The sequence below is a fragment of the Cherax quadricarinatus genome, chromosome 8, assembly GCF_038502225.1.
Source record: "Cherax quadricarinatus isolate ZL_2023a chromosome 8, ASM3850222v1, whole genome shotgun sequence".
Classification (NCBI taxonomy): domain Eukaryota; kingdom Metazoa; phylum Arthropoda; class Malacostraca; order Decapoda; family Parastacidae; genus Cherax; species Cherax quadricarinatus.
This window is the reverse complement of record NC_091299.1, coordinates 25,130,092-25,155,388: the sequence shown is the minus strand read 5'-3', so window position 1 is coordinate 25,155,388 and position 25,297 is coordinate 25,130,092. Positions and strand designations below refer to the sequence as shown.

General features: G+C 41.1%; 1 protein-coding gene across 3 annotated transcripts in view; it reads left to right on the top strand.

Moving 5' to 3' along the window:
- Positions 1-14,889, top strand: part of LOC128685467 (protein FAM32A) — a 37,096-nt gene extending 22,207 nt beyond the window's left edge. For all 3 annotated transcript variants that reach the window (XM_070082966.1, XM_070082967.1, XM_053772006.2), the window contains exons 2-3: positions 10,385-10,529; positions 14,555-14,889. In XM_070082966.1, coding sequence (XP_069939067.1) covers positions 10,385-10,529; positions 14,555-14,677 — 268 coding nt within the window. In that variant the 3' untranslated portion in view covers positions 14,678-14,889. The remainder of the gene's footprint in view (positions 1-10,384; positions 10,530-14,554) is intronic.
- The last annotated feature ends 10,408 nt before the right edge of the window (positions 14,890-25,297 follow it).

Genomic DNA, 25,297 nt, shown 5'->3' with positions numbered 1-25,297 from the left:
TCTTCTCCTATGCCAAATCAAAATCGAGAACAACGTCCAGTATTGGGCCCCTACTTAAACAAGATGGGTCCTACACAGATGACAGCAAGGAAATGAGTGAGCTACTCAAGTCCCAATATGACTCAGTTTCTAGCAAGCCGCTAACCAGACTGAGAGTTGAAGATCAAAATGAATTTTTTATGAGAGAGCCACAAATTTTGATTAACACAAGCCTATCCGATGTTATCCTTACGCCAAATGACTTCGAACAGGCGATAAATGACATGCCCATGCACTCTGCCCCAGGGCCAGACTCATGGAACTCTGTGTTCATCAAGAAGTGCAAGAAGCCCCTATCACGAGCCTTTTCCATCCTATGGAGAGGGAGCATGGACACGGGGGTCGTCCCACAGTTACTAAAAACAACAGACATAGCCCCACTCCACAAAGGGGGCAGTAAAGCAACAGCAAAGAACTACAGACCAATAGCACTAACATCCCATATCATAAAAATCTTTGAAAGGGTCCTAAGAAGCAAGATCACCACCCATCTAAAAACCCATCAGTTACACAACCCAGGGCAACATGGGTTTAGAACAGGTCGCTCCTGTCTGTCTCAACTATTGGATCACTACGACAAGGTCCTAAATGCACTAGAAGACAAAAAGAATGCAGATGTAATATATACAGACTTTGCAAAAGCCTTCGACAAGTGTGACCATGGCGTAATAGCGCACAAAATGCGTGCTATAGGAATAACAGGAAAAGTCGGTCGATGGATCTATAATTTCCTCACTAACAGAACACAGAGTAGTCGTCAACAGAGTAAAGTCCGAGGCAGCTACGGTGAAAAGCTCTGTTCCACAAGGCACAGTACTCGCTCCCATCTTGTTCCTCATCCTCATATCCGACATAGACAAGGATGTCAGCCACAGCACCGTGTCTTCCTTTGCAGATGACATCCGAATCTGCATGACAGTGTCTTCCATTGCAGACACTGCAAGGCTCCAGGCGGACATCAACCAAATCTTTCAGTGGGCTGCAGAAAACAATATGAAGTTCAACGATGAGAAATTTCAATTACTCAGATATGGTAAACCTGAGGAAATTAAATCTTCATCAGAGTACAAAACAAATTCTGGCCACAAAATAGAGCGAAACACCAACGTCAAAGACCTGGGAGTGATTATGTCGGAGGATCTCACCTTCATGGACCATAACATTGTATCAATCGCATCTGCTAGAAAAATGACAGGATGGATAATGAGAACCTTCAAAACTAGGGAGGCCAAGCCCATGATGACACTCTTCAGGTCACTTGTTCTATCTAGGCTGTAATATTGCTGCACACTAACAGCACCTTTCAAGGCAGGTGAAATTGCCGACCTAGAAAATGTACAGAGATCTTTCACAGCGCGCATAACGGAGATAAAACACCTCAATTACTGGGAGTGCTTGAGGTTCCTAAACCTGTATTCCCTGGAATGCAGGAGGGAGAGATACATGATTATATACACCTGGAAAATCCTAGAGGGACTAGTACCGAACTTGCACACGAAAATCACTCACTACAAAAGCAAAAGACTTGGCAGACGATGCACCATCCCCCCAATGAAAAGCAGGGGTGTCACTAGCACGTTAAGAGACCATACAATAAGTGTCAGGGGCCCGAGACTGTTCAACTGCCTCCCAGCACACATAAGGGGGATTACCAACAGACCCCTGGCAGTCTTCAAGCTGGCACTGAACAAGCACCTAAAGTCAGTTCCTGATCAGCCGGGCTGTGGCTCGTACGTTGGTTTGCATGCCGCCAGCAGCAACAGCCTGGTTGATCAGGCTCTGATCCACCAGGAGGCCTGGTCACAGACCGGGCCGCGGGGGCGTTGACCCCCGGAACTCTCTCCAGGTAAACTCCAGGTAATACACAGGCAGACAGATAGACAGAGAGCTAGACAAAGATCTAGACAGACAGAGTTGATAAATTAGACACATGTGCAACACTTGGGTATCTTTAATGAGGAAACATATTGCCACACTGTAGCTTCATCAGTTCATACAAAGGAGACTGGTGAAGAACAGGAGGAGTTTGAGGTAATCAGTCCTTCAGCCTTGAGTTGATGTAGTCAGTCCATCAATCTTGAAAAGTATACAGCATATGTGCAAAGGAGGAGCTTATATACTGTAGGTAGGAGAGGTGCAGCAGTCGTAGGTGGTATCACATTTGTCCAATGTGGAAGTAGGTCGTGCCCAAGGGTTAGGCAAGTGAAGAATTCTCTGTATTACGATCCCAAGATGTTGCTGTGTCAGACGAGAATGTAGATGAATGGTTCAGAGAACCGACAAGTTGATAAATTAGACACATGTGCAACACTTGGGCATCTTTAATAAGGAAATGTTTTGCCACACAGTGGCTTCATCAGTCCATACAAAGAAGAAGACTGGTGAAGAACAGGAGAAGTTTGAGGTAATCAGTCCCTCAGTCTTGAGTTGATGTAGTCAATCCATCAATCTTAAAAAGTATACAGCATATGTGTGAAGAAGTAGCTTATATACTGTTGCAGGAGAGGTGCAGCAGTCGTAGGTGGTATCGCATTGTTCAATGTGAAAGTAGGTCATGCCCAAGGGTTAGGCATTTGAAGAATTCCCTGTATGACACAGCAACATCTTGAGATTTAACCCTTTCAGGGTCCAGAGGCCAAATTTCAATGGGTGTGCCAGTGTCCAAGAAATTTTGAAAAAAAAAAAAAAATTAATTTTTTCTTACAGAATTAAAGATAATAATTATGTGAAGGTAATGAAACAAACAAAAAAATTTCTGATCAGTAATTACCGAGATATAGAGGCATGAAATTGACCCAAAATGACTGGGTGGTGACAACATCCACGACTTCCACAAAGTCGCATTTATTTATTTTATGTTTTTTGTACTTTTTTCTAATTTTTTCTTTTGTCTAGTAACATTTGTGGCCTGAGACCAATATTGTATATAATGTATATATATATACTCTCTGTATTGAACACAATAACCACACTAAAGTTATTATTATAATATTGTTTACCAGTATTGTTTACAACAATAAACATGCACAAATGTTGTATATTACTAATGTTCTATTATATATTTACATATGTACAGTTACTGGACATGTTTCTAGAACTGCTGCAGTCTGTCGAAGTCCTTGAAACAAGGCATCATGCACAGTGGTATCTTGCATTCCTCACACATAAACCAAGTGTCTTTGCATCTTTGTTCCCGTCGTTTTGTTTGTGCACAGACAACACATCTCTTCTGAGCCCATTCCTTTTTAGTTGCAGGAAGCTGTATTAGGAAGTGATCACCTTCCCTCCTCAAATGGTTGGGTATTTCCTGAGGAGTTCAAGGATGGATTTGTATAGCAGGTGTTGTTACCTGGTACATACTTCATTATTAGTTGTCTAATGACAGACAGACAAAATTCACCATACGGTGGTCTGTTGCTGGTCTTTATTTGGTACATATTATATGCACTGATCATTGAAGTGTCCACGAGATGGAAGAAAAGTTTCGTGTACCACTTGTAACTCTTACGAACACAATCAACAAAGCCAATCTGCATGACACATTTGTCAACCAAATGCATGTTTTGTGTATAATCAATTGCTGTTACTAGTTTTAGAATACGTTCATTAGTCAGTCTATCAACTTTGCCACTGTCTTTCATTTCATTAGGGTGAATGATTGTCAACAGTGTGACATCTCGTTTGTCATGCCACTGTAATGCCATGATGTCATTGGCAGCAAACACCTGCACCTCACCACCACGATTGCCTGCGTTGAACCTGGGCATACGTTTATAATTAGAACACACTGTGCCACACACATCTGTCATGTTTGCTCACAAGAAATCACTGAGTAAAGGGCTTGTGTACCAGTTATCAGTATACATGTATATATGCCCCATACCAAGATAAGGTGCCATCATGCTTCTCACTACGTCACCTGAGATACCCAATAACATCCTGGTATCTTTCAGTATTTTACTCCCTGTGTATACAATTACGTATATCCAATACCAGGCCATTCTCAGTCACAGAGTACAAACAGTTTTATACCAAAGCGTTTCCTCTTGCTCGGTATATACTGCTTGAACGACAGTCTACCTTTGAGCAAAATCAAAGACTCGTCAGTTACAAGATTCTTGAATGGATAAAAGTACGTGTTGAACTTTTGTTTCAGATGCATAAAAACATTTCTAATCTTGTATAACCTGTCATTTCTGTCAGGCCTGGTTTTGTCAGAGAAGTGCAACATACATAACAGTAAGATAAACCTGTTCACTGGGATGATTTCGCTGAAGGCCGGGGTACAAATTAGCCGATCTGTGGACCGGTATGATTTTATATTATGCTTATAGACATGAGGCATAAGCATTATTGTTGCAAAAAGCAAATATTTCAGCCACAGTTGACTCTTTCCACCGGTGTAGTCTTGACTGTGGTGATATGATCATATTTGCCATGGTGTACTCAAAATGTTTGTTACTTTCCCTGACAATAATTTTCATCAAGGGCTGATCAAAGAATATTTCAGAGAATTCCAGTTCATTTGCAATGTTTCCAAGGGAACAAGCTGGTAGGATTCCACTTTGAGAGTCATCAGACTGGAGTTTTACCTAGAGAGAGTTCCGGGGGTCAACGCCCCCGTAGCCCGGTCTGTGACCAGGCCTCCTGGTCTGATGGGGGATTGGGAACAAACTTGGGATTTTGCTGCCAATCCCAGATTCGGTTTGCTGGTGGATACTGGACATCATAAGCTGGTTGAGGTGTGGTGGTGGATGATGCTCCGCTTTGTCCTGGATCTGATGAGTCAGTAGCGTGGGTCCCAGCCTGGGCTGGTGAGTCATGTGTGGCTGTGGCACTACCACCACCTCTATCACCACCATTACCATGTCAAGTGTAGCCATGTCATCCTCACTTTCACTGTCTATTCCTGGTGCAGGGCCATGGGATCTACTCAAACTTTATTCTCTATAAGTATTACAATGCTGAGTTTACAGAATTTGGTTATTGTGTGGTTTACATGTAGTAAAATAATAATTACAGAGTGTACCACTAGAACGCCTAGCATGGCTAGGCATTTCGGGCAGACTTATATTAAATCTTAGGTTTAAAATGTTACAGAATTATGAGATAAGTTGGTATTATGGCTAAGTGACTAAATACTAGTTGTGAGTTTAGCAATGTGAATGCTTTTGTTTTGGCACTATACATAGTTTCAGTATTGGAGTATCACAGGCCAACTTTTGACTAGTTAAGATTCATTATTTTGAGATTGAGATTGATATTTCTGTTTATGGTTAAATGGGTGAGTGAGTGTAAGTGTGAACCACCAGGTGGTATTCGTATTATTAGTTGACAGGGTGTATCAGGGAGATAAGGTGTTTTCTGATGGTAGTTTTGAAGGTGATGAATGTGTCTGCAGTTTTGGAATTTTCAGGTAGGGTGTTCCAGATTTTAGGGCCTTTGACATACATTGAATTTTTGTAAAGGTTTAGTCAGACACGGGGAATGTCATAGAGATGTTTGTGTCTGGTGTTGTGCCTGTGGGTTCTGTCACAACTATCAAGAAAGCATTTTAGGTCAAGGTTAATATTGGAATTTAAGGTCCTGTAGATGTAGATTGCACAGTAGTAAGTGTGGATGTACTGAACAGGGAGTAAGTTTAGATCTATGAAGAGTGGGGGGGTGTGTTGCCAGGGATGGGATTTAGTGATTATTCTTACTGCGGCTTTTTGTTGGGTTATTATTGGCTTTAGGTGTGTTGCTGCAGTTGAACCCCAAGCACAGATAACATAGGTGAGGTATGGATATATAAGTGAGTGGTATAGTGTGAGAAGGGCAGTTTGCGGCACGTAGTATCGTATCTTGGAGAGGATCCCAACCGTTTTGGATACTTTTTTGGTTATGTGTTGGATACGGATGCTGAAGTTCAGGTTGTTGTCGAGGTATAGGCCTAGGAATCTGTCCCCTTAGCACTGCATATGGAACACTACCCGAGCGCATGCGGCGGCATATATACTGATGCTTCACTGGTGAATATGATTGATCACTGTCACTACTTGAATGGTCAAGAGCAATAAAATCAAAGTCCACATCACTATCATCACCATTACTCAAGTCTAAGGCCTGGCCACGTGAAAATATTAGTTTTCTCTTGCGATGAGCTACAACTGAATGTGACTGAGACATGCCCACACCAGAGGTAGAAGGTTTAGGATTGTCAGGATTTTCCGCACTATTTTTGATATCCTGGTCATTGCTTTCGGTCACTAATTGATCAAAACCATAGAATTCCTCTTCATTTCCACTTCCATCAGAGTCAGAACTATCAATTAGGAAGAGGAGAGTCCAAATTCGCCTCAGAGTGAGAGCTGCCGTGCCGCGAGGCATGGTGAACAAAGCTTATTGAGGTGGCTTTCCCACAATGCCATGCAGGCGCCTAGAATTTTTGTTACAGCGCACACACATCACACAGACCCATTCTCTTAACTGTAGGCCTACCAGCCTTCTCGAGCTAAATTTGAGGCCACTAGAATTTTGGCATAGTTTTACGGTTTGGACCCACAACTCAAAGCCATAGAACTATGGCACGGACCCTGAAAGGGTTAATACAGGGAATTCTTCAATTGCCTAATGCTTGGGCATGACCTGCTTCCACATTGGACAAGTGTGATACCACCGACGACTGCTGCACCTCTCCTGCCTACAGTATATAAGCTACTTCTTTGCACATATGCTGTATACTTTTCAAGATTGATGGACTGACTACATTGACTCAATGCTGAGGGACTGATTACCTCAAACTACTCCTGTTTTAACACCATTCTCCTTTGTATGGACTGATGAAGCCACTGTGTGGCAAAACATTTCCTCATTAAAGATACCCAAGTGTTGCACATGTGTCTAATTTATCATAAGAACATAAGAATGGAGGAACGCTGCAGAAGGCCTACTAGCCCATACAAGGCAGGTCTTTATCAAAACCACCCTTACCCTAAACTACCCAAGAACTTACTCCTGTATCCACTACACCAATCAAACCCAGCCCTTCCCACTATTTTTTGTTATGAAATAATAGAGAATCTTTTCCCGATCATAGTGACACCAAAAGTATGAAATTTGATGGAAAACTTACGGAATTATGCTCTTGCAAAGTTAGCAGTCTCGATGATGTTTATGCATCGGCAATTTCGCCCACTTTGAGCCATATTTTTGGCCAATTCCGATGCATCAGTCAACAAAAATCATAGCTATTTCTTTAGAACTCCATTTGTTCTATCGAATGAGTACAAGACTCCAGCCAATTACCAATTTCAACTATCCAATAAAGTGATCAGAAATTGGCAATTTTGCCAATTTCACACAAATTTCAAAAAATGTCAATTTCAAAATAGGGTCCAGAATAAACAAGACAGACATTCCTGGCATTAAAATAACATTTTCTCTGTTCATTAGTCATGTCCCCAGCCCCTCTTACATTTCTTTTGCTTTCCACTTTGAACTTTTATTCTCACAAAAAATAGAAGATTTACTGTTACACAGACTACTTACTGCATTAGTGTATAAATGGTATAAATAATATCAGCGCACTTGTGAAAGAATATTAGACTCACCAGTTGACATGTATTGGACGAATGGCCCCCTCAAGGAAGGTTCCTTGACGCTGGTGAGGGGCTCTAGATCTAGGGAATTGGATCTGTGCTCCAGTTCCCTGAATTAAGCCTGAATACCTTCCACATCCCCACCACAGGCGCTGTATAATCCTACGGGTTTTGCGCTTCCCCTTGATTATAATAATAATAATGGACGAATGGCATGAGTTGTTTACTTTTGAACATTGGCAAAAATCGAACATTTCTGCTACTTTGAGCTTAATTTCAATGTACTTTTCATTGTGAAACCAATCAAAACCATCTCAATTTCTGTAATATGTCTTCCATTCTATAAAATGACACCAAGAAAATGAGAATACAATCATAAATACCATACGAAAATACACTGCAAAGTCGCTGTTTTAAACCAAAAACACGATCAGAGTTTTTTTTTTTCTCATTGTGCACTGTGTGCTGCAGGATTTTTTTTTATAAGGTGCACACTGACCACGCAGACCCATTCTTTCATATGTAGGCCTACCAGCTTTCTCTCGCTAGATTTGAAGGCACTAGAATTTATGAGTACTAGTATGGCACCAACCCTGGCGTGCAAGCCGTACTAGTACGACACTGACCCTGAAAGGGTTAAAGCTTCCCAAATTCCTAGCCTCGATCACCCTACTCGGAAGACCGTTCCACACATCCACAATTCTGTTTGAAAACCAGTACTTCACATAAGAAAGGAGGAGCACTGCAGTAGGCCTGTTTGCCCATTCTAGGCAGGTCCTTCACAATCCATCCCACTGTTAGAACATTTGCCCAACCCAACTTTCAGCACTACCCAAGAAACAAGCCCTGATAACTCCATTCACTCACATGCAAGTCCCCCACAAATCCAACCTCTTTCACTCATGTATTTATCCAACCTAAATTTGAAACTACCCAAGGTCCTAGCTTCAATAACCCTACTAGGCAGACTGTTCCACTCATCAACTACCCTATTTCCAAACCAATATTTTCCTATATCCTTTCTAAATCTAAACTTATTTAATTTGAATCCATTATTGCGGGTTCTCTCTTGGAGAGAGATTCTCAAGACCTTATTTATATCCCCTTTGTTAATACCCATCTTCCACTTGTACACTTCGATCATGTCTCCCCTCATTCTCCATCTTACAAGTGAATGTAATTTAAGGGACTTCAATCTTTCTTCATACAGAAAATTTCTAATGCTATGAATTAATTCTGTCATTCTTCGTTGAATGTTTTCTAATGAATTTATATCCATTCTGTAATATGGAGACCAGAACTGAGCTGCGTAATCTAGGTGAGGCCTTACTAATGATGTATAAAGCTGTAGTATAACCTCTGGACTTCTATTGCTTATACTTCTTGATATAAATCCCAGTAATCTGTTTGCCTTATTGCATACAATTAGGCATTGCTGTCTTTATTGAAGAAACGCTTCACCACACGGTGCTTCGTCAGTCCAATACATCAACACTCGTTGCAGGCATTTTCTTTACGAGATCTTCATGCAACTGCCTTGCCTTTTCACAAGTTATCAACTGCATAACACTGTCTCCTGAGAATTGTTTCTCATTGATCCACACCAACAGTCTCCACATCTTCCAGTATTTGCGATCTTTGTTTCGTAAGCATATTTGTACCTTTCGCAACAACAGGTTCCTTGCTTTCCTTTTTCTTGGCCACAATAGAAGCGATGGTTGTATGGGGTTTGTTATACAACCTGCCCAGCTTTGCAACACATACTCCACTTTCATATTTTGCAGTGATGTCTTTCTTGAATTCTATAGTGGTTCTCACATTCTTTACCAAAGGGCTGGCACTAGAAGCTTTCTTTGGGCCCATGGTGGCTTATTTAGCAGATACAAGCACTAAAGAGAATGGAATAATACAAAATGTATCATATGAACACGTGGGATCGTCCTCACTGGCTGATAAACAATGGCACACTGGCTGTAAATGGTGTGTCGGGCCACTCAGACCGCACGGACATGTTTGGGACGAATGACTATTACTGAGCTCAATGATGATCACTGAGCCAATATTTTGATGAAAAAATGTTACCTATTCCGAATATTGCGAAATCCAACGACGATGTAATACGGGGGTCCACTGTACAGCGGTACGTCGTGTTTTGAACAGCTCCCAACTCAAACAATTATGTAAGTGTATTTTTGTAAGTGCTTTTGTAAATGTATTTTTGGGGGTCTGAAACCAACTAATCTAATTTACATTATTCCTTATGGGAACAAATTTGTTTGGTATCTGCACTTAAACAGCCTTCTGGAATGAATTAAGTTCGTAACTTGAGGTACCACTGTATACGTACTTGGATGCAAGTTCAAGGATAAGTTTGCCCAAAAATGTTATGCATATAATAAATGGCTTCGTTTTTGGATATTTAATTGTATCTGATTGTCTTTTAACTATAATTGTATGAAAAAGATTTTATTACTTTTTTTAAACAAGACAGATGTCATAAGTAAATTTATCTGTATGTTTAACACTACATTCTTAACTGAATTGTGTTTGTGGAGAATTTTTTTCTAAGTTTTTCCATTTTGGGTTAGTTTATTACAGTACAGTATAGAATACTATATCAGGAGCAGAAAGACTGGCTTTTCAAGGTTGCTTCCAGCCAAGAGCAACGAGGTAACTTGATGGTAGTTTATAAACAGGTAATTAAAGGGTAATTATGCATATTAGGTATTGTCAAATTGTAATGCAGTAATTTAACTTAATTTAAGAAAGAAAAAGAAGAAGAAGAAGGATATTGAAAAGCAGATGGAGGCAAACATTCGTCGAGAGATAGAGACTACAAGTGAGCCTACGTCTTCAACCCGCTCCGTAACGCAAGCTGAGCGAAGATTCATGGAACGCCGGAGAAAAATGGTGAGGACTCATAATTAAACCTTGTTTTTTTTTTTTTTTTTTTAAACATTTTAAAATGTTTTTTTTTTTTTCATTTTGTATAGTAAGACAATTGTTAGCAGGTCTTACAGATGGGTATTATGTCAAGCATGAAGAGGAGACACAACTGCTTATAGTTCCTAAAAAGAGCAGAAAGGCTAGAAGGATCTTGTAATGTACATGGAAAGAAAAAAGGTAGCCTTCAGAGTTCATTAAGTTTTGCCTTATACCATTTAACTATAATTTATGGAGAAAATTAACTTAGTTTTCCAGTCAGAAAAAAACATTTACAAAAAATGTGATAATCCATATGGGTCATTTGGTACTCCTGTTAGAATTTTCACATGTTAAACAAATAAAACAAAAAAGCAAAACAAATTTTATTTCTTTGCAAGATTACATTGAGATTATGAAATTATAATAATGAGTTGCAGTGCAAAGAGAGCCACTATCATGCCTGGGCATTATGGGCAGACTTAATTTAATGGCTTACAGACTACTTAATACTAAATAAATTGATCATAGTTTGTTAAAGTTGTACATCTGTTTTTATTTATAGTGGACATTAGTTGTACTCAAATTACAATAGTTTCAATAATAAATATTGAAATTATGTTATCTGAATATAACATTGTGAGTTGTTGAAAGTAGTTTGCACTATGAGAATGCTACATTTGGGTGTAAGACAGTATTGTTTTGGGTAGGTATGTTTACTACAATGCAGTATTAATCAGTGTATGAACTTTGGGCATCTAGTTTTGGAGTTTTAAGATTTAGGTAATTGGGAGATTTTTTGGTAAAGTTAAGTATTTAGGGTGAGTAAGTGGTTTTTGAGAAGAGGCTTAAATTGATGTTCATAGAGTTTTTACACAGTGAGATTTGGACTCTGGGCACATCAAAAAGAGATCTGTGTCTTGTGTTATGGTTGTGTGTCTTGTTAAGGTTGAGGAGAAGTTTGAGTGGAAGGTTTATGTTTGAGTGTAGTGCTCTATGTATGTAGTAGGCACATGAATAAGTATGGGTGTTCTTTACGGTAGGCAGTTTTAGATTTTTGAATACATGTGCAGTAGTTAACAAGCCAGATTAAAAATCTCTCATTTATTGAAAAATATATATGTATTCAGAAAATGGCAAGAATGGAAAGACTGATGGTCTCGTTTTACTTTAATAATATCCATTGGTAACATTACCTAACATGAGATCTTATTCACTCACTCACTCTCTCTCTCACGCACACACACGCACTGATGTGCATGTACACCTACCTACCTACCTACCTCTTTATGCATGTGCAATGGATAACATCTTTGTTATCATATTCACAAAAAAAACATTAAACCCATACGAGGCATTCATTGCATCTGTTTTGAGTAATTATCTTGCAGTAATAATCATTAAGCTGCACCTACTAAGTCCAGTTGGCCAATTCTGTTAAACTTTGCCTGTTGTGACTGAAATGTAACTTAGGAATTAACTCGGAAGATCTTGCAGTTTTTGTTTATTCTGCAATTTTAAGTAATAAAGGCAAACTAAGGTAGTGTACATACAGTAATTTCTTATACAGTGGACCCCCGCATAACGATTTTAATCCATGCAAGAGGGCTCATTGTTATGCGAAATAATCGGTATGCGAATGAATTTTCCCCATAAGAAATAATGGAAATCAAATTAATCCGTGCAAGACACCCAAAAGTATGAAAAAAAAAATTTTACCACATGAAATATACATTTTCCTACACACAAAGAGAAGGATACATGCACAATAGTAGAGTAGTACATGCACAGTATATATTGTGCATGTACTAGTCTACTAAATGAAGAATAAATGACACTTACCTTTATTGAAGATGCAGCAATGACTGATGAGACACTGTGTCCTGGGAGTGCCTTTTCCTCCTGAGTACTGTAGGTCCTGTTTGGCATTTTCTTCCAGAACAGGCCTTATCACACTGTGTATGCCACTACGATTCTTAAATCTCTCAAACCAACCTTTGCTGGCTTTAAATTCACCAATATGAGCACTAGTTCCAGGCATTTTTCCCTGTTCACCTGGGTGTTAGTCGATTTGTGTGGGTTGCATCCTGGGAGACAAGATTAAGGACCCCAATGGAAATAAGTTAGACAGTCTTCGATGACACTGACTTTTTTGGGTTATCCTGGGTGGCAAATCCTCTGGGGTTAATTTTTTCTTGGTATTCTCAATAAGCCACACCAACAACAGTGCTACAGCAGCAGCAGCAGCTGACGGTGGTACAACAGCAACAGACGATGCTACAGCAGCAGCAGACGATGCTACAGCAGCAACAGACGATGTCACAGCAGCAGCAGACGATGCTACAGCAGCAGCAGCAGCAGCAGCAGCACCAGATGATGCTACAGCAGCAACAGACGATGCTACAGCAGCAGCAGCAGCAGACGATGCTACAGCAGCAGCAGACGATGCTACAGCAGCAACAGACGATGTTACAGCAGCAGCAGACGATGCTACAGCAGCAGCAGCAGCAGCAGCAGACGATGCTACAGCAGCAGCAGATGATGCTACAGCAGCAACAGACGATGCTACAGCAGCAGCAGCAGCAGACGATGCTACAGCAGCAGCAGACGATGCTACAGCAGCAGCAGACGATGTTACAGCAGCAGCAGACGATGCTACAGCAGCAGCAGCAGCAGACGATGCTACAGCAGCAGCAGACGATGCTACAGCAGCAGCAGACGATGCTACAGCAGCAGCAGACGATGCTACAGCAGCAGCAGCTGTACCACCAATAGTAGCGATGGTTGATTGGGGTTTATTATACAACCTGGCCAGCTCGGAGACACGCACTCCACTTTCATACTTATCAATGATCTTTTTCTTCATCTCTATTGTAATTCTCACCCTTATTGCTGTAGGGTTGGCACTAGAAGCTTTCTTGGGGCCCATGGTCACTTATTTTCCAGAAAAAGCACCGAAAACACTGTAATAATACGAAATATTCCGATTGTATGCTTGGATGTTACCGCGGAGGCTGGCTGGTAAACAATGCCACTGGCGGCACATGTGAGGCTGGCTGAGGGCGCACATTGGACGCGTCTCGGACGAAAATCGGTGAGCGGGTTTTTAAGCGGTATGCGAGGCAAAATTTTTGCGATTAAAGCAAGCGGTATGCGGATTAATCGTTATGTGATGCCAACGGTATGCGGGGGTCCACTGTATTGTTAACCTTTTAAAAGCCATAAGTATTATAGCTCATTTCCACTGGGACCTTTTGATTCACTTCCCCAAGATTAAATTTGCAAGTTTATGCCCCAGATACCTATTTACTGCTAGGTGAACAGGGGACAGCAGGTGAAAGGATGCTAGCCTGCACGTCTCAACTTACTTGGGATTGAATCTGGGTCATTCAGTCGTAGAACATGTCAAGCTGTTTTAAAAATATATCATAGTATTGAGCACTGTATATATGTACTTTAGATTTTCACATGTATAATAAGTTCTCACTTAAAGTCGTCGATAGGCTCTTGGTAACTGCAGCTTGAAGTGAAACGACATACAACAAAACCAACTTTACCATAGGCTAATTAAAACTTCTAGTTTTGTTTCTGATGTCACTTTTTTTTTTTTGTTTTTCATAGCCACAGACATCAGGGGTGCACAGTGCCCCTTCAGCACTCATTGCAACAGGGTTAAATAAAGGAATAAATGTTAGCAAAGCAAAAATTGTAAGGAGCACCTCCTACCACCACACAGTTCAAAAACAGACAACAAATATGGCGGGATCACTGAGAGTTTTTGTACTGCATTGTTTATTGTTGTGCATTTGTAGTATTATCCTATACTTTATGAATTATAATTTTACAAAAATTTGTCTTCATTGTATTCATTTTATTTTTTCTTGTTTTAATGAAACGTTATTATTTGAGGACCCGCTGAATACCTGTCTAGATTGCATTTTATCCCCACTTATGTATTTTTTATATGTGCATTTTTAAGTTGTGTATTACAGAAATTAATTATTCATTTATAGGAAGCTGATCGGATTTTAAAAAAGGCAAGCAAGACTCACAAGGAAAAGGTAGAAGATTTCAATCGCCACTTGGACTCTCTCACTGAACACTTCGATATTCCTAAAGTGTCCTGGACTAAGTGAAGCATCCTCTCCTACTGGCTTTTTTTTACTTTTTGTGCCATTCAATAAAACTTTTTCCTAAATATTTGTAAGTATTTTATGTTAGCAAATAGGTTATAATAATTACATGACTAGAAAGTATTTAATTTATAAAAATGGTATGAAGACTGTTGGACTCACTACAGAAATGCATATTCAGTATTTTGTATTATCAATAAAGAATACTAAACATGCTCATTTGTCTTTATTCCTTTATGTGTATCTTATTCTTTACTAGCAGTGCAGTATGACCCTTTCGGATTTAGTGATTAACTTGATTATATATTAATACTACAGGTCCTCCATCACAATTCCGGCATCATTGGGACCTATAGTGTGTCGGATTACAGAGTGGTTAGGTTAGAATACACTTAATAAAATTAACCAACTTGACTTACACAAAGTTCATTGAACATTGGCAAAAATCGAACATTTCCGCTACTTTGAGCTCAATTTCAAGGTACTTTTTGTCATGAAAGCAATCAAAATCATGTCTATTTCTGTCATATATCTTCCATTCTATCAAATGAGACCAAAAAAACGAGAATACAACCATAAAAACCATGCGAAAATATACCGCAAAGAGGCAGCTAATGGCTGAGAAGTGAATTCCCTTATTTATCGTCCGTTATTTTTGTTTTTGTTGTACATTAAGAAGCATCTTTCCATCATACATTGCCCAAGTTTTAATAAGACACCCCAACAAACAACTGAGAGAAAATAATATTTACCAAAAATCATATATGGCAAGCCCAAGCCAGGTACTGGAAATAAGTCACTCTGACTTTTTTGGGTTATCCTAGGTTCTCTATACATACACTGCTATGTATGATAATCTATGTAATTGTATTTGTGTATACCTGAATAAACTTACTTATTTACGTACTTCTAGTCTGTCAACTGAGTACAGTACAAGAAACCGCCCATTCACTTATTTCAACTACCCAATATAGTGGTCAGAAAATGGCAATTTGGCCAATTTCACACAAATTTCAACAGATGCCAATTTCAAAATAGGGTCCAGAATAAACAATGCAGACATTCCTGGTACTAAAATAACATTTTCTCTTCATTAGTCACGGCTCCAGGCCCCTCATATATTACTCTTGCTTTCCATTTGTAATTTTTATTCACAAAAAAATAGAAGATTTACTGTTATGCATACTGCTGCATTATTGTAATAATTGTACAAATAATGTCAACCCATTCTTGACTCCGTATTGGAATTTGGACTGGGAGGCAGACAGGTATTGGACGGTGACGTCATTTGTTTACTCTTGAGCTTCACTAAAGAATAGAACATTTTCGCTACTGTGAGCGCAATTTCAAGGTACTTTTCATCATAAAAGCAATCAAAATCATATATATTTCTGCAATATATCTTTCATTATCAAATGAGACCGAAAAAACAAGAATATAATCATAACCATACAAAAAATATACCGCTAAGCGGCCGCTAATGGCTGAGAAGTGAACTCCGCTATTTATGGTCTGATTTCTTTCATTTTTCGTGTACCTTAAGAAGTATCTTTCCATCATACATTGTCCAAGTTTCAATAAGATAACCCAACAAACAATTGAGAAAATAACAATAATAATAATAATAATATCTTTAGAATATGTGCGGCCAAGGGAGTGTGGAGGGAGGGCCCATACGAGGGGCTTTCGGAGGGTTCCTTCACCCTCAAGATAACGTTAAAACAGCCAATTCCATCATACATTCATCTGGAAAACTACAGGACCCAGGTTTTTGTCTACTACGCAGGCCAACGGAAAACATGCAGGTTATGCAACTCATACGACCATATTTAGTCACTTAGCCATAATACCAACTTACCTCATAATTTTGTAATATTTTAAACTTAAGATTTAATCTAAGTCTGCCCGAAATGCCTAGCCATGCTAGGTGTTCTAGTGGTACACTCTGTAATTATTATTTTACTACATGTAAACCACACAATAACCAAATTCTGTAAACTCAGCATTGTAATCCTTATAGAGAATAAACTTGGAATTTGAATTTGAATTGTCCCAGGCACCTGGTTGTCCGCATCCGAGAACCTTCTCCTGTTGTCCTACGAACCGAGGCCTTCAATCTCTGGTCTGGTCCCTCGGCTGGACAGGGAAATAAGGTTTGTAGTGAGGAGGTACAACAAGAGGAAACGCAGTCTATGGCATGTGCTACCCTGTCGGTGGACGCTACGAACGTGCCGATGCCATCTGTGGGGCCTGCGGAGCCTGTGGAGTTGTCACAGGAGAGTTTTTTGGAGAGCGTGCTGCACGATCTCCTGGATGGGGCAGAACATGGCCCTGACGTTACACCTGTGTGTCAAGAGTTGGTGAAGGAGGTTTCGCTGAATGTGAGGGACCTGGACGAAACTACGGTTGCATGGGGTGGAGGTGGAAGTCCACCAGGAGGCTTCGTCTGGTGAGGAGATGTGTGTGGAAGGTGGTTCCCACAAACGGTCGGCGGAAGCGTCGGATATGGACGAGGTCCTGACACCGGGACAGCGTCCAGGGAAAAAATCTTGGTCAAAAGTGGCTGAGGCGCCTCTTGTGGAAGGGGTTTTGGCAAGCGGCCAGCATACGGGTAGGACATGGGGGGGGAGGTCTTGGGAAGTCAAATGTAAAAGAAGGTCAGTGAAATGTGTGAATGAGAACGGGAAAGACCCACAATCATAGAGGTAAGCCACCCTTTTTGTGAATTCAAGTGTGTTACCATCAACGTAAATGGCCTGCAGGCGGAGGTTAAGTGTGTATGGATGTAGTGGTTTTTGCGCAGGTACGCTGTGGATGTTTGTTTCATACGAGAACATAATTATAAGTTTGGTCGAGAATTACAGTTAAAAGGCTACCGAATGTATGTTAGTAGTTCTTTAAAATTTAAGGGCGGGGCAGCCATAGTGGTGAAGGATTCCAGTCCTTGGCATGTCTTGAGCTGTATAGTCCTTGTGGCTTAGCGCTTCTTTTTGATTATAATAATAATTGGCATGTCTTGAGGTGGGAGGAAGGGGGAGGTGGGAGGGTGGTGAAGGTAGATGGGTACTAGGGTGAGGTGAGGGTTTGTTTCATCAGAGTTTACATGCCTGCGGAAAACAACTCTAAAGTTAAAATAGATTTCGTAAAGGAGGTTTTAACGTTTCTCACTCGGGGATTGCCCTTACTGTCATGGGTGGGGATTGGAATTGCGTTATCCATCATGGCGATGTTAAGCCGAGGGGGGGCGAGGTGCATTTTACCTGTCTTGAGGAATCTGCTGGAGGATGCAGGGGTTTATGACGTAGTGGGGTGGGTGGGGGGTGGAGCACACGTTCGTCCACAGGGGCTATGCGGCCTGCCTGGATAGACTTTATGTAACACCAGGAATTCGAGTTGGGTGCATACAGACCTTTGATGTGGGGTTTTCAGACCACCGTGCAGTGCTAGCGGACTTGGACTGGGATGGAATGATCCAGCTTTATCCAGGTTATTGGAAACTGAATGAATGTGCTCAAACTGTATGTGTGCTCAAATGTGCGGCTATTGGAGGGGGAGGGGGATGGGTCCACTTTTCAGGATTGGTGGAAGAATCTCTGGGAAATGCGAAGGGCAGGTGAATGTTTGTTGGAATGGTGGGAAAGGTGCGCCAAGCCCGGAATAGCGAGTTATTATAGGAAGTGGGGGGAGGAGGAGGCGAGGTGGAGGTATGGGCTACAAAACTATCTGGAGGGGCAGCTAAATAATTATTATGTGGGGGCGGGAGTAGCAGGTATGACGACATTGAACATCTCTGTAGTCGACTTGCAGAAATTCACAATGAGCGTTTCAATGCAGTTAGAGTCAGAGCGGGTATGGAAGAGGTGCTATGGGGTGACAAACCATTGTGTCTTGCGCAAATTTAGGGTCAGACAACAGGCAACATCCCTCTTGCAATTGGAAGTATGCATGGATTTGGGTGGTTACCTGCCAGGTCAGGTACTCCTCACCATGGGCAGCACGAGTTTTTATGCTAATCAATGGTTTGGGGAAAAGCTACGGCAGGGAGTAGGGGGGAGTTTATGCGGGTGGCCTGGTGGGGAGGGATTTCAGGAAAGTTATAAGTGACAGGCATCAGACGGTACTAGAAGGTAGAATTCGAGTGAAGGAGGTAGAGGAGGCGATGTTTAGTATGAGTAAAGGAAAAGTATAGATGGTATAGAAGGTATAGATGGCATTTTGAATGATTTTTATAGGGCACATTGGGGAAGTATTAAGTATTGTTTTTGTTGATGTGTTGAATTGCATGCTCACTGAGGGGAGGTTAGGTATGACACAAAGTGCGGGAGTAGTTGTGTGGGTGCCCAAAAAGGGAGGGGGGGGGAGAGGTCTAAGCACATGTAGAGCAATATCTCTTATGTGTTCGGACTATAAAATCTTTGCAAAAGTCTTAGGAAACATGATGAGGAAGGTCATGGGGTTGGTTTTTCATGAGGGACAGCTAGGCATACCAGGTAGGAGCATGAGGGAAGGACATTTACATATTAGGGAGTGTTTGGGGAAATGTCAAGGAAGGGGGTGTCCTCAGGCTTGACTGGCAAAATGCTTATGACTGTGTTCACAGGGATTTATTGAGGCTTATTTTATTGAAGCAGGGTTTTGGAGAGGGGATTGTAAGATGGGTTGATACATTGTATGCCTCGGCAATGGTACGAGTACAGGTAAACGGTAAGTTGGGGCAGCCGGTCCATATGGAAAAGGGTTTGAGGCAAGGGTGCCTCCTCTCCCAGCTGCTTTTTGCTCGTATGCAAAACCCCTTTTATGAACTGGTGGATGGTGGTTTGGGGTGTGGGGCGCTGGGCAGTGACTGTGCAGCATGTGTGGTTGGGTACGTAGATGATACCACGATTTTGCTAAAAGGGGAGGAGGACTTGCAGACCGTGGTATGGGTTGTTGAGTTTTTTGGGGCAGAGACTGGCATGTGCGTCAATAGGGCAAAATCGAAATTATTGGAGGTGGGTTCGTGGGGGGGGGGGGCGAAAGGTGTGGGTGGTCAGTCGTGGTGCAACTTAAAATATGTGGTATTGTGTACATGGCAGATGAGAGGGAGGGACGAAGGGTAAATTCTGAATTGGTGGTCAACAAGACTTTAGGTCGGCTTCGGGGGTTAAGAGCTGGGGATGTCTCATTGCAACAGAGGGTAGTATGTAGTGGTCAATACACTTGTTTACAGTAATGTATGGGGTGTGGCTGAGGTGTACTTTTTAAGAGACGTGGATATTCAGGAACTGCAGAGAATGGTCTTACGTTGTGTTTGGGGTTTCGGGAGAGCATGGTTAAGTCGGGGTTGTCATGACTCATGTTTGTCGTGGGGGTTTAGGTCTTTTGGCTTTGGGGGCACCTTTTACTAATATCACTGTGTACAGGCAAAGGTATATTTTTTGTGGGTTTATAATTAGTTTAAGAAACTAGGTAGGGGGTTGGTCGGGGTATTAGGTGTCTTAGTGTTTCTTTGTATGTGATCATACATTCTAGATCTGTAAAAGTCTTACGTTAATTATTTTTTTTTATATTTTGTTAAAAAACAGAACGGTATATACATGTAGCATACAATGGTAACATACATGCTCTTATAACAAAACTTACACAGATAGGACAGACATATCTTCCACATCAAAGGGGTATAAAACCAATACCCTTTCATAATTTAACACATCCCACATATATATAAACAAAAAGCCTAATAATTTTCTTTTTAAATTGTATTTAAGACAATACAAGACATTAAAAAAAATAAAAACACGTATCGAATCTTCCCAGAAATTATAAAATTTTCATTGTCAAAATACACACTGAATGTTTAACTTTGTGCTGACACAAAACTGTCCATCATCCCCTGTGCATTATATCCTTTTACACCTATGTTAAAAACAAGATTACACAAAATTATACATACATCAACCAAAATTATATTACAAAACCATTATTATTAGTAACTAAAGGAAGCGCTAAACCTACAATATGCATTAACATTTCAATTAGTGAACTTATCACTCGACAGACAGGTGCAATGTTCTTTTTTTTTTTTTTTTTTTTTAATTTTTATTTAATACTAGGTAGTACACATGTATACAAAAATTTTCAAGAGCAGATTGCTACAACTCATCATGTAGTATTGATTACACACCAACCTAACCACCCATCTATAACAGCCTATTCCGAGCATCCAATCTCGTTTTCCACACTACGAGTAACAACAAAACAAACATTCGTATATTCAACTATGAAAACGTTACAAGGAAGACCGCAAGACTGCTGTATGAGAAAACCACACCGTGGTTCTTGCTGTATGAGAAAACCACACCATGGCTCTTGCTGTATGAGAAAACCACACCGTGTTTCTGAGTACTGCTTCCCCCCCTTTCGCAGACAATGACACTCAATCATGCAGGCAGGAAACAAAACCCCAGACCACACAAAGGTCCCCCTCCCTCCCTACAATTACACCCCGAAAACCATACACACCAAATCAAATGTACATTCCAGTCACCAAAGAAAAAAAAAATCTAACTCTTCCCTCCCTCCCCTCCCAGAAGACCAGCCCCTTGGCTCCACTGAGGGATTTATATACCAACCTACACCTCATTACTCCTTTAACATTATCATCGTTAGATTCCTATACCCCAAAAAAAGGCTCCCTCCCAACGTTGCCCGTACACCTCTCTATTCCTACATTTTGTCCTGTAAAAATGGCACATCAGTGCTCTGATGCCCATTGCACCCCTATTCTGCATACCCCATGACAGTATAAATAGTCAAGTACCAAATATGAAACAGAACATTGTACCACATCTGGACAATATCCCATCTCAAGACTCAAAGCTCTAAGCATCGACAACCCCCCCCCCTCCCACTCGCCTGAGAACACCCTAGAACCAAATCCTAACCTTATATAAACCATCACAAAAGTATACGATGTGAAACGCCATTTCCAGCCACCTGCACAATGCACAGGTCTGATCCTGAAGCATTCCCATAATGTACAATTGTGCCTTGGACGCCAAAATCCCATGGCAGTAGCAGTAACCAGTTTCCCGAACCCGTGGTTGTAAGCGCAAATTTTTGAACCCCTGCCATATAGTCTTCCAATGATATCCTGGGAAAACCTCATCACCGATGACCTCTCCCGAAGTTATACCTATATTGTCTAATTTACCTGCCCGAACTCTCCTAGGGTTATGCATTACCAGTAAGTGCCATAACAGTGCTTCGCACCTTGTGAGGCCTTTCCCCACCCACCATCGTCGAACCTCCCTCATCACCGCATCAACCCTCACCCCCATGACCCCACCCCTTAGCTACATGCATCATAACGACGTCCTTCCCTAACCAATGCCTATGGTAACCCCATATGAAATCCAAAACCTTCCTCTGTAACCGCAACACATCATTCGTCATCAATGGATAGACTGCTGAAGCAAACCACAATTTACTATACACCAGTACATTGACAACGATTACTCATTGGTGTAATGTTACATCACCCGGTCGCCATCCTGCCATCCTACGAATTGCGGCTGCTACTACAATCGATGAATTAAATGCATGCGCCGCCTGTTTGTCATTGTAGAAATACACACTGCAGATCTTTAACTGCGGTTCTCCACCCATACTCCTTACCTAACGTCCCCCCCACCTAGGACTCCACCTCCGAAAGTTTGGATTTTTCTCTATTAATGCGCATGGAAGACGCTTCACTAAAAAACTCTATAACCTTATTAACAAAGGCCAAACCATTCCTACTAGGCACCAAGATGGTGGTATCGTCCACATAACCTAAAATCCCTACTGCTTCACCCTACGTACAAACCTCCCCCCCACACCACTCATTACCAATCTATAAAAGGGGTCATGTAAACAGGCAAGCAAAAGCTGTGAGAGGGGACACCCCTGCTGCAGCCCCCACCCTATGCCTATCGCGGACCCCAACCCATTGACCTGGACCCGTACCTGTGCTTCCGTATATAACACATGCACCCACGCTACTATTTCTTCTCCAAAACCCTGCCTCAATAATATCCCTAATAATGTTTCCCTATCCACATTGTCAAAAGCCTTTTCCCAATCTAATCCTACAACTCCGCCTCCACTACAATCCTCCACAAAACTTTTGAGGCGTTGATGACCATCTTTCATAGACCGTCCAGGAATCCCGTAATGCCCTTCCCATATTACCTTGTCTAAAACCTGTTTCATCCGATTTCCCAAAATATGCACAAAAATCTTATAATCCGCCCCATCAACATGATGGGCCTATATGCCTCCAAAGATTCGCAGACCTCGGCCTTTGGTACCAACACCCAACCCCGCCTCACCGCCCATCGTACCTCTAATTTTCATTGAATTGTAAAGTCGAACCAACACGTATTTTAACAGTTCCCAGTGAACTACATAAAAATCACCTGGTATCCCATCCCAACCAGGCGATTTCCTCAGTGCCTGTCCTTGACCAGCCTTGTAAACCACCTCCTCCGATATACAACCCTCCATGTTCTCTCGATCCACATCTCTCAAATTCGGCTCAATGCCACGCAGTAAAGCTTCCCTCGCCTCTTGATTCCCCTCTCTACCCTTCCATTTTCTCTCAAACCATTTATCTGCATACATCCCTATGCTCTCAGTTGTAACTAGCCTTTGTCCTTTATGATAACCTCCCAAGTCATCACCGACCATCACTGACAATACTGTCGTCGCCATACGTCTCATTTTGAAACTACGTAGAACTCCCACAGAGGGTTTATTCCCCCCAAAGCACCTCCTCAATCCCTGCTCGCACCCTCAATGCCTGAAATTATCATTCTGAATTTCCCATAATTGACTACAAGGCACTCTATTTCCGCGAGATCATACCTAACACCTGTATGGTAACAATCCGGCAGCTGTCCCTCTAAATACTTTTGCTTACCATATCTATAACAGGTAGTAGGTTGGTAGACAGCAACCACCCAGGGAAGTACTACCGTCCTGCCAGATGACTGTGAAACAAAAACCTGTAACTGTTTTGCATGATGGTAGGATTGCTGGTTTCTTTTTCTGTCTCATAAACACGCTAGATAACAGGGATATCTTGCTACTCCTACTTACACTTTGGTCACACTTCACAGACACGCACATGCATATATATATACATACATTTAGGTTTTTCTCCTTTTTCTAAATAGCTCTTGTTCTTCTTTATTTCTTCTATTGTCCATGGGGAAGTGGAAAAGAATCTTTCCTCCGTAAGCCATGCGTGTCGTATGAGGCGACTAAAATGCCGGGAGCAATGGGCTAGTAACCCCTTCTCCTGTAGACATTTACTAAAAAAGAGAAGAAGAAAAACTTTATAAAACTGGGATGCTTAAATGTGCGTGGATGTAGTGCGGATGACAAGAAACAGATGATTGCTGATGTTATGAATGAAAAGAAGTTGGATGTCCTGACCCTAAGCGAAACAAAGCTGAAGGGGGTAGGAGAGTTTCAGTGGGGGGAAATAAATGGGATTAAATCTGGAGTATCTGAGAGAGTTAGAGCAAAGGAAGGGGTAGCAGTAATGTTAAATGATCAGTTATGGAAGGAGAAAAGAGAATATGAATGTGTAAATTCAAGAATTATGTGGATTAAAGTAAAGGTTGGATGCGAGAAGTGGGTCATAATAAGCGTGTATGCACCTGGAGAAGAGAGGAATGCAGAGGAGAGAGAGAGATTTTGGGAGATGTTAAGTGAATGTATAGGAGCCTTTGAACCAAGTGAGAGAGTAATTGTGGTAGGGGACCTGAATGCTAAAGTAGGAGAAACTTTTAGAGAGGGTGTGGTAGGTAAGTTTGGGGTGCCAGGTGTAAATGATAATGGGAGCCCTTTGATTGAACTTTGTATAGAAAGGGGTTTAGTTATAGTTAATACATATTTTAAGAAAAAGAGGATAAATAAGTATACAAGATATGATGTAGGGCGAAATGACAGTAGTTTGTTGGATTATGTATTGTTAGATAAAAGACTGTTGAGTAGACTTCAGGATGTACATGTTTATAGAGGGGCCACAGATATATCAGATCACTTTCTAGTTGTAGCTACACTGAGAGTAAAAGGTAGATGGAATACAAGGAGAATTGAAGCATCAGGGAAGAGAGAGGTGAAGGTTTATAAACTAAAAGAGGAGGCAGTTAGGGTAAGATATAAACAGCTATTGGAGGATAGATGGGCTAATGAGAGCATAGGCAATGGGGTCGAAGAGGTATGGGGTAGGTTTAAAAATGTAGTGTTAGAGTGTTCAGCAGAAGTTTGTGGTTACAGGAAAGTGGGTGCAGGAGGGAAGAGGAGCGATTGGTGGAATGATAATGTAAAGAGAGTAGTAAGGGAGAAAAAGTTAGCATATGAGAAGTTTTTACAAAGTAGAAGTGATGCAAGGAGGGAAGAGTATATGGAGAAAAAGAGAGAGGTTAAGAGAGTGGTGAAGCAATGTAAAAAGAGAGCAAATGAGAGAGTGGGTGAGATGTTATCAACAAATTTTGTTGAAAATAAGAAAAAGTTTTTGAGTGAGATTAAACAAGTTAAGAAAGCCTAGAGAAATGGATTTGTCAGTTAAAAATAGGAGAGGAGAGTTATTAA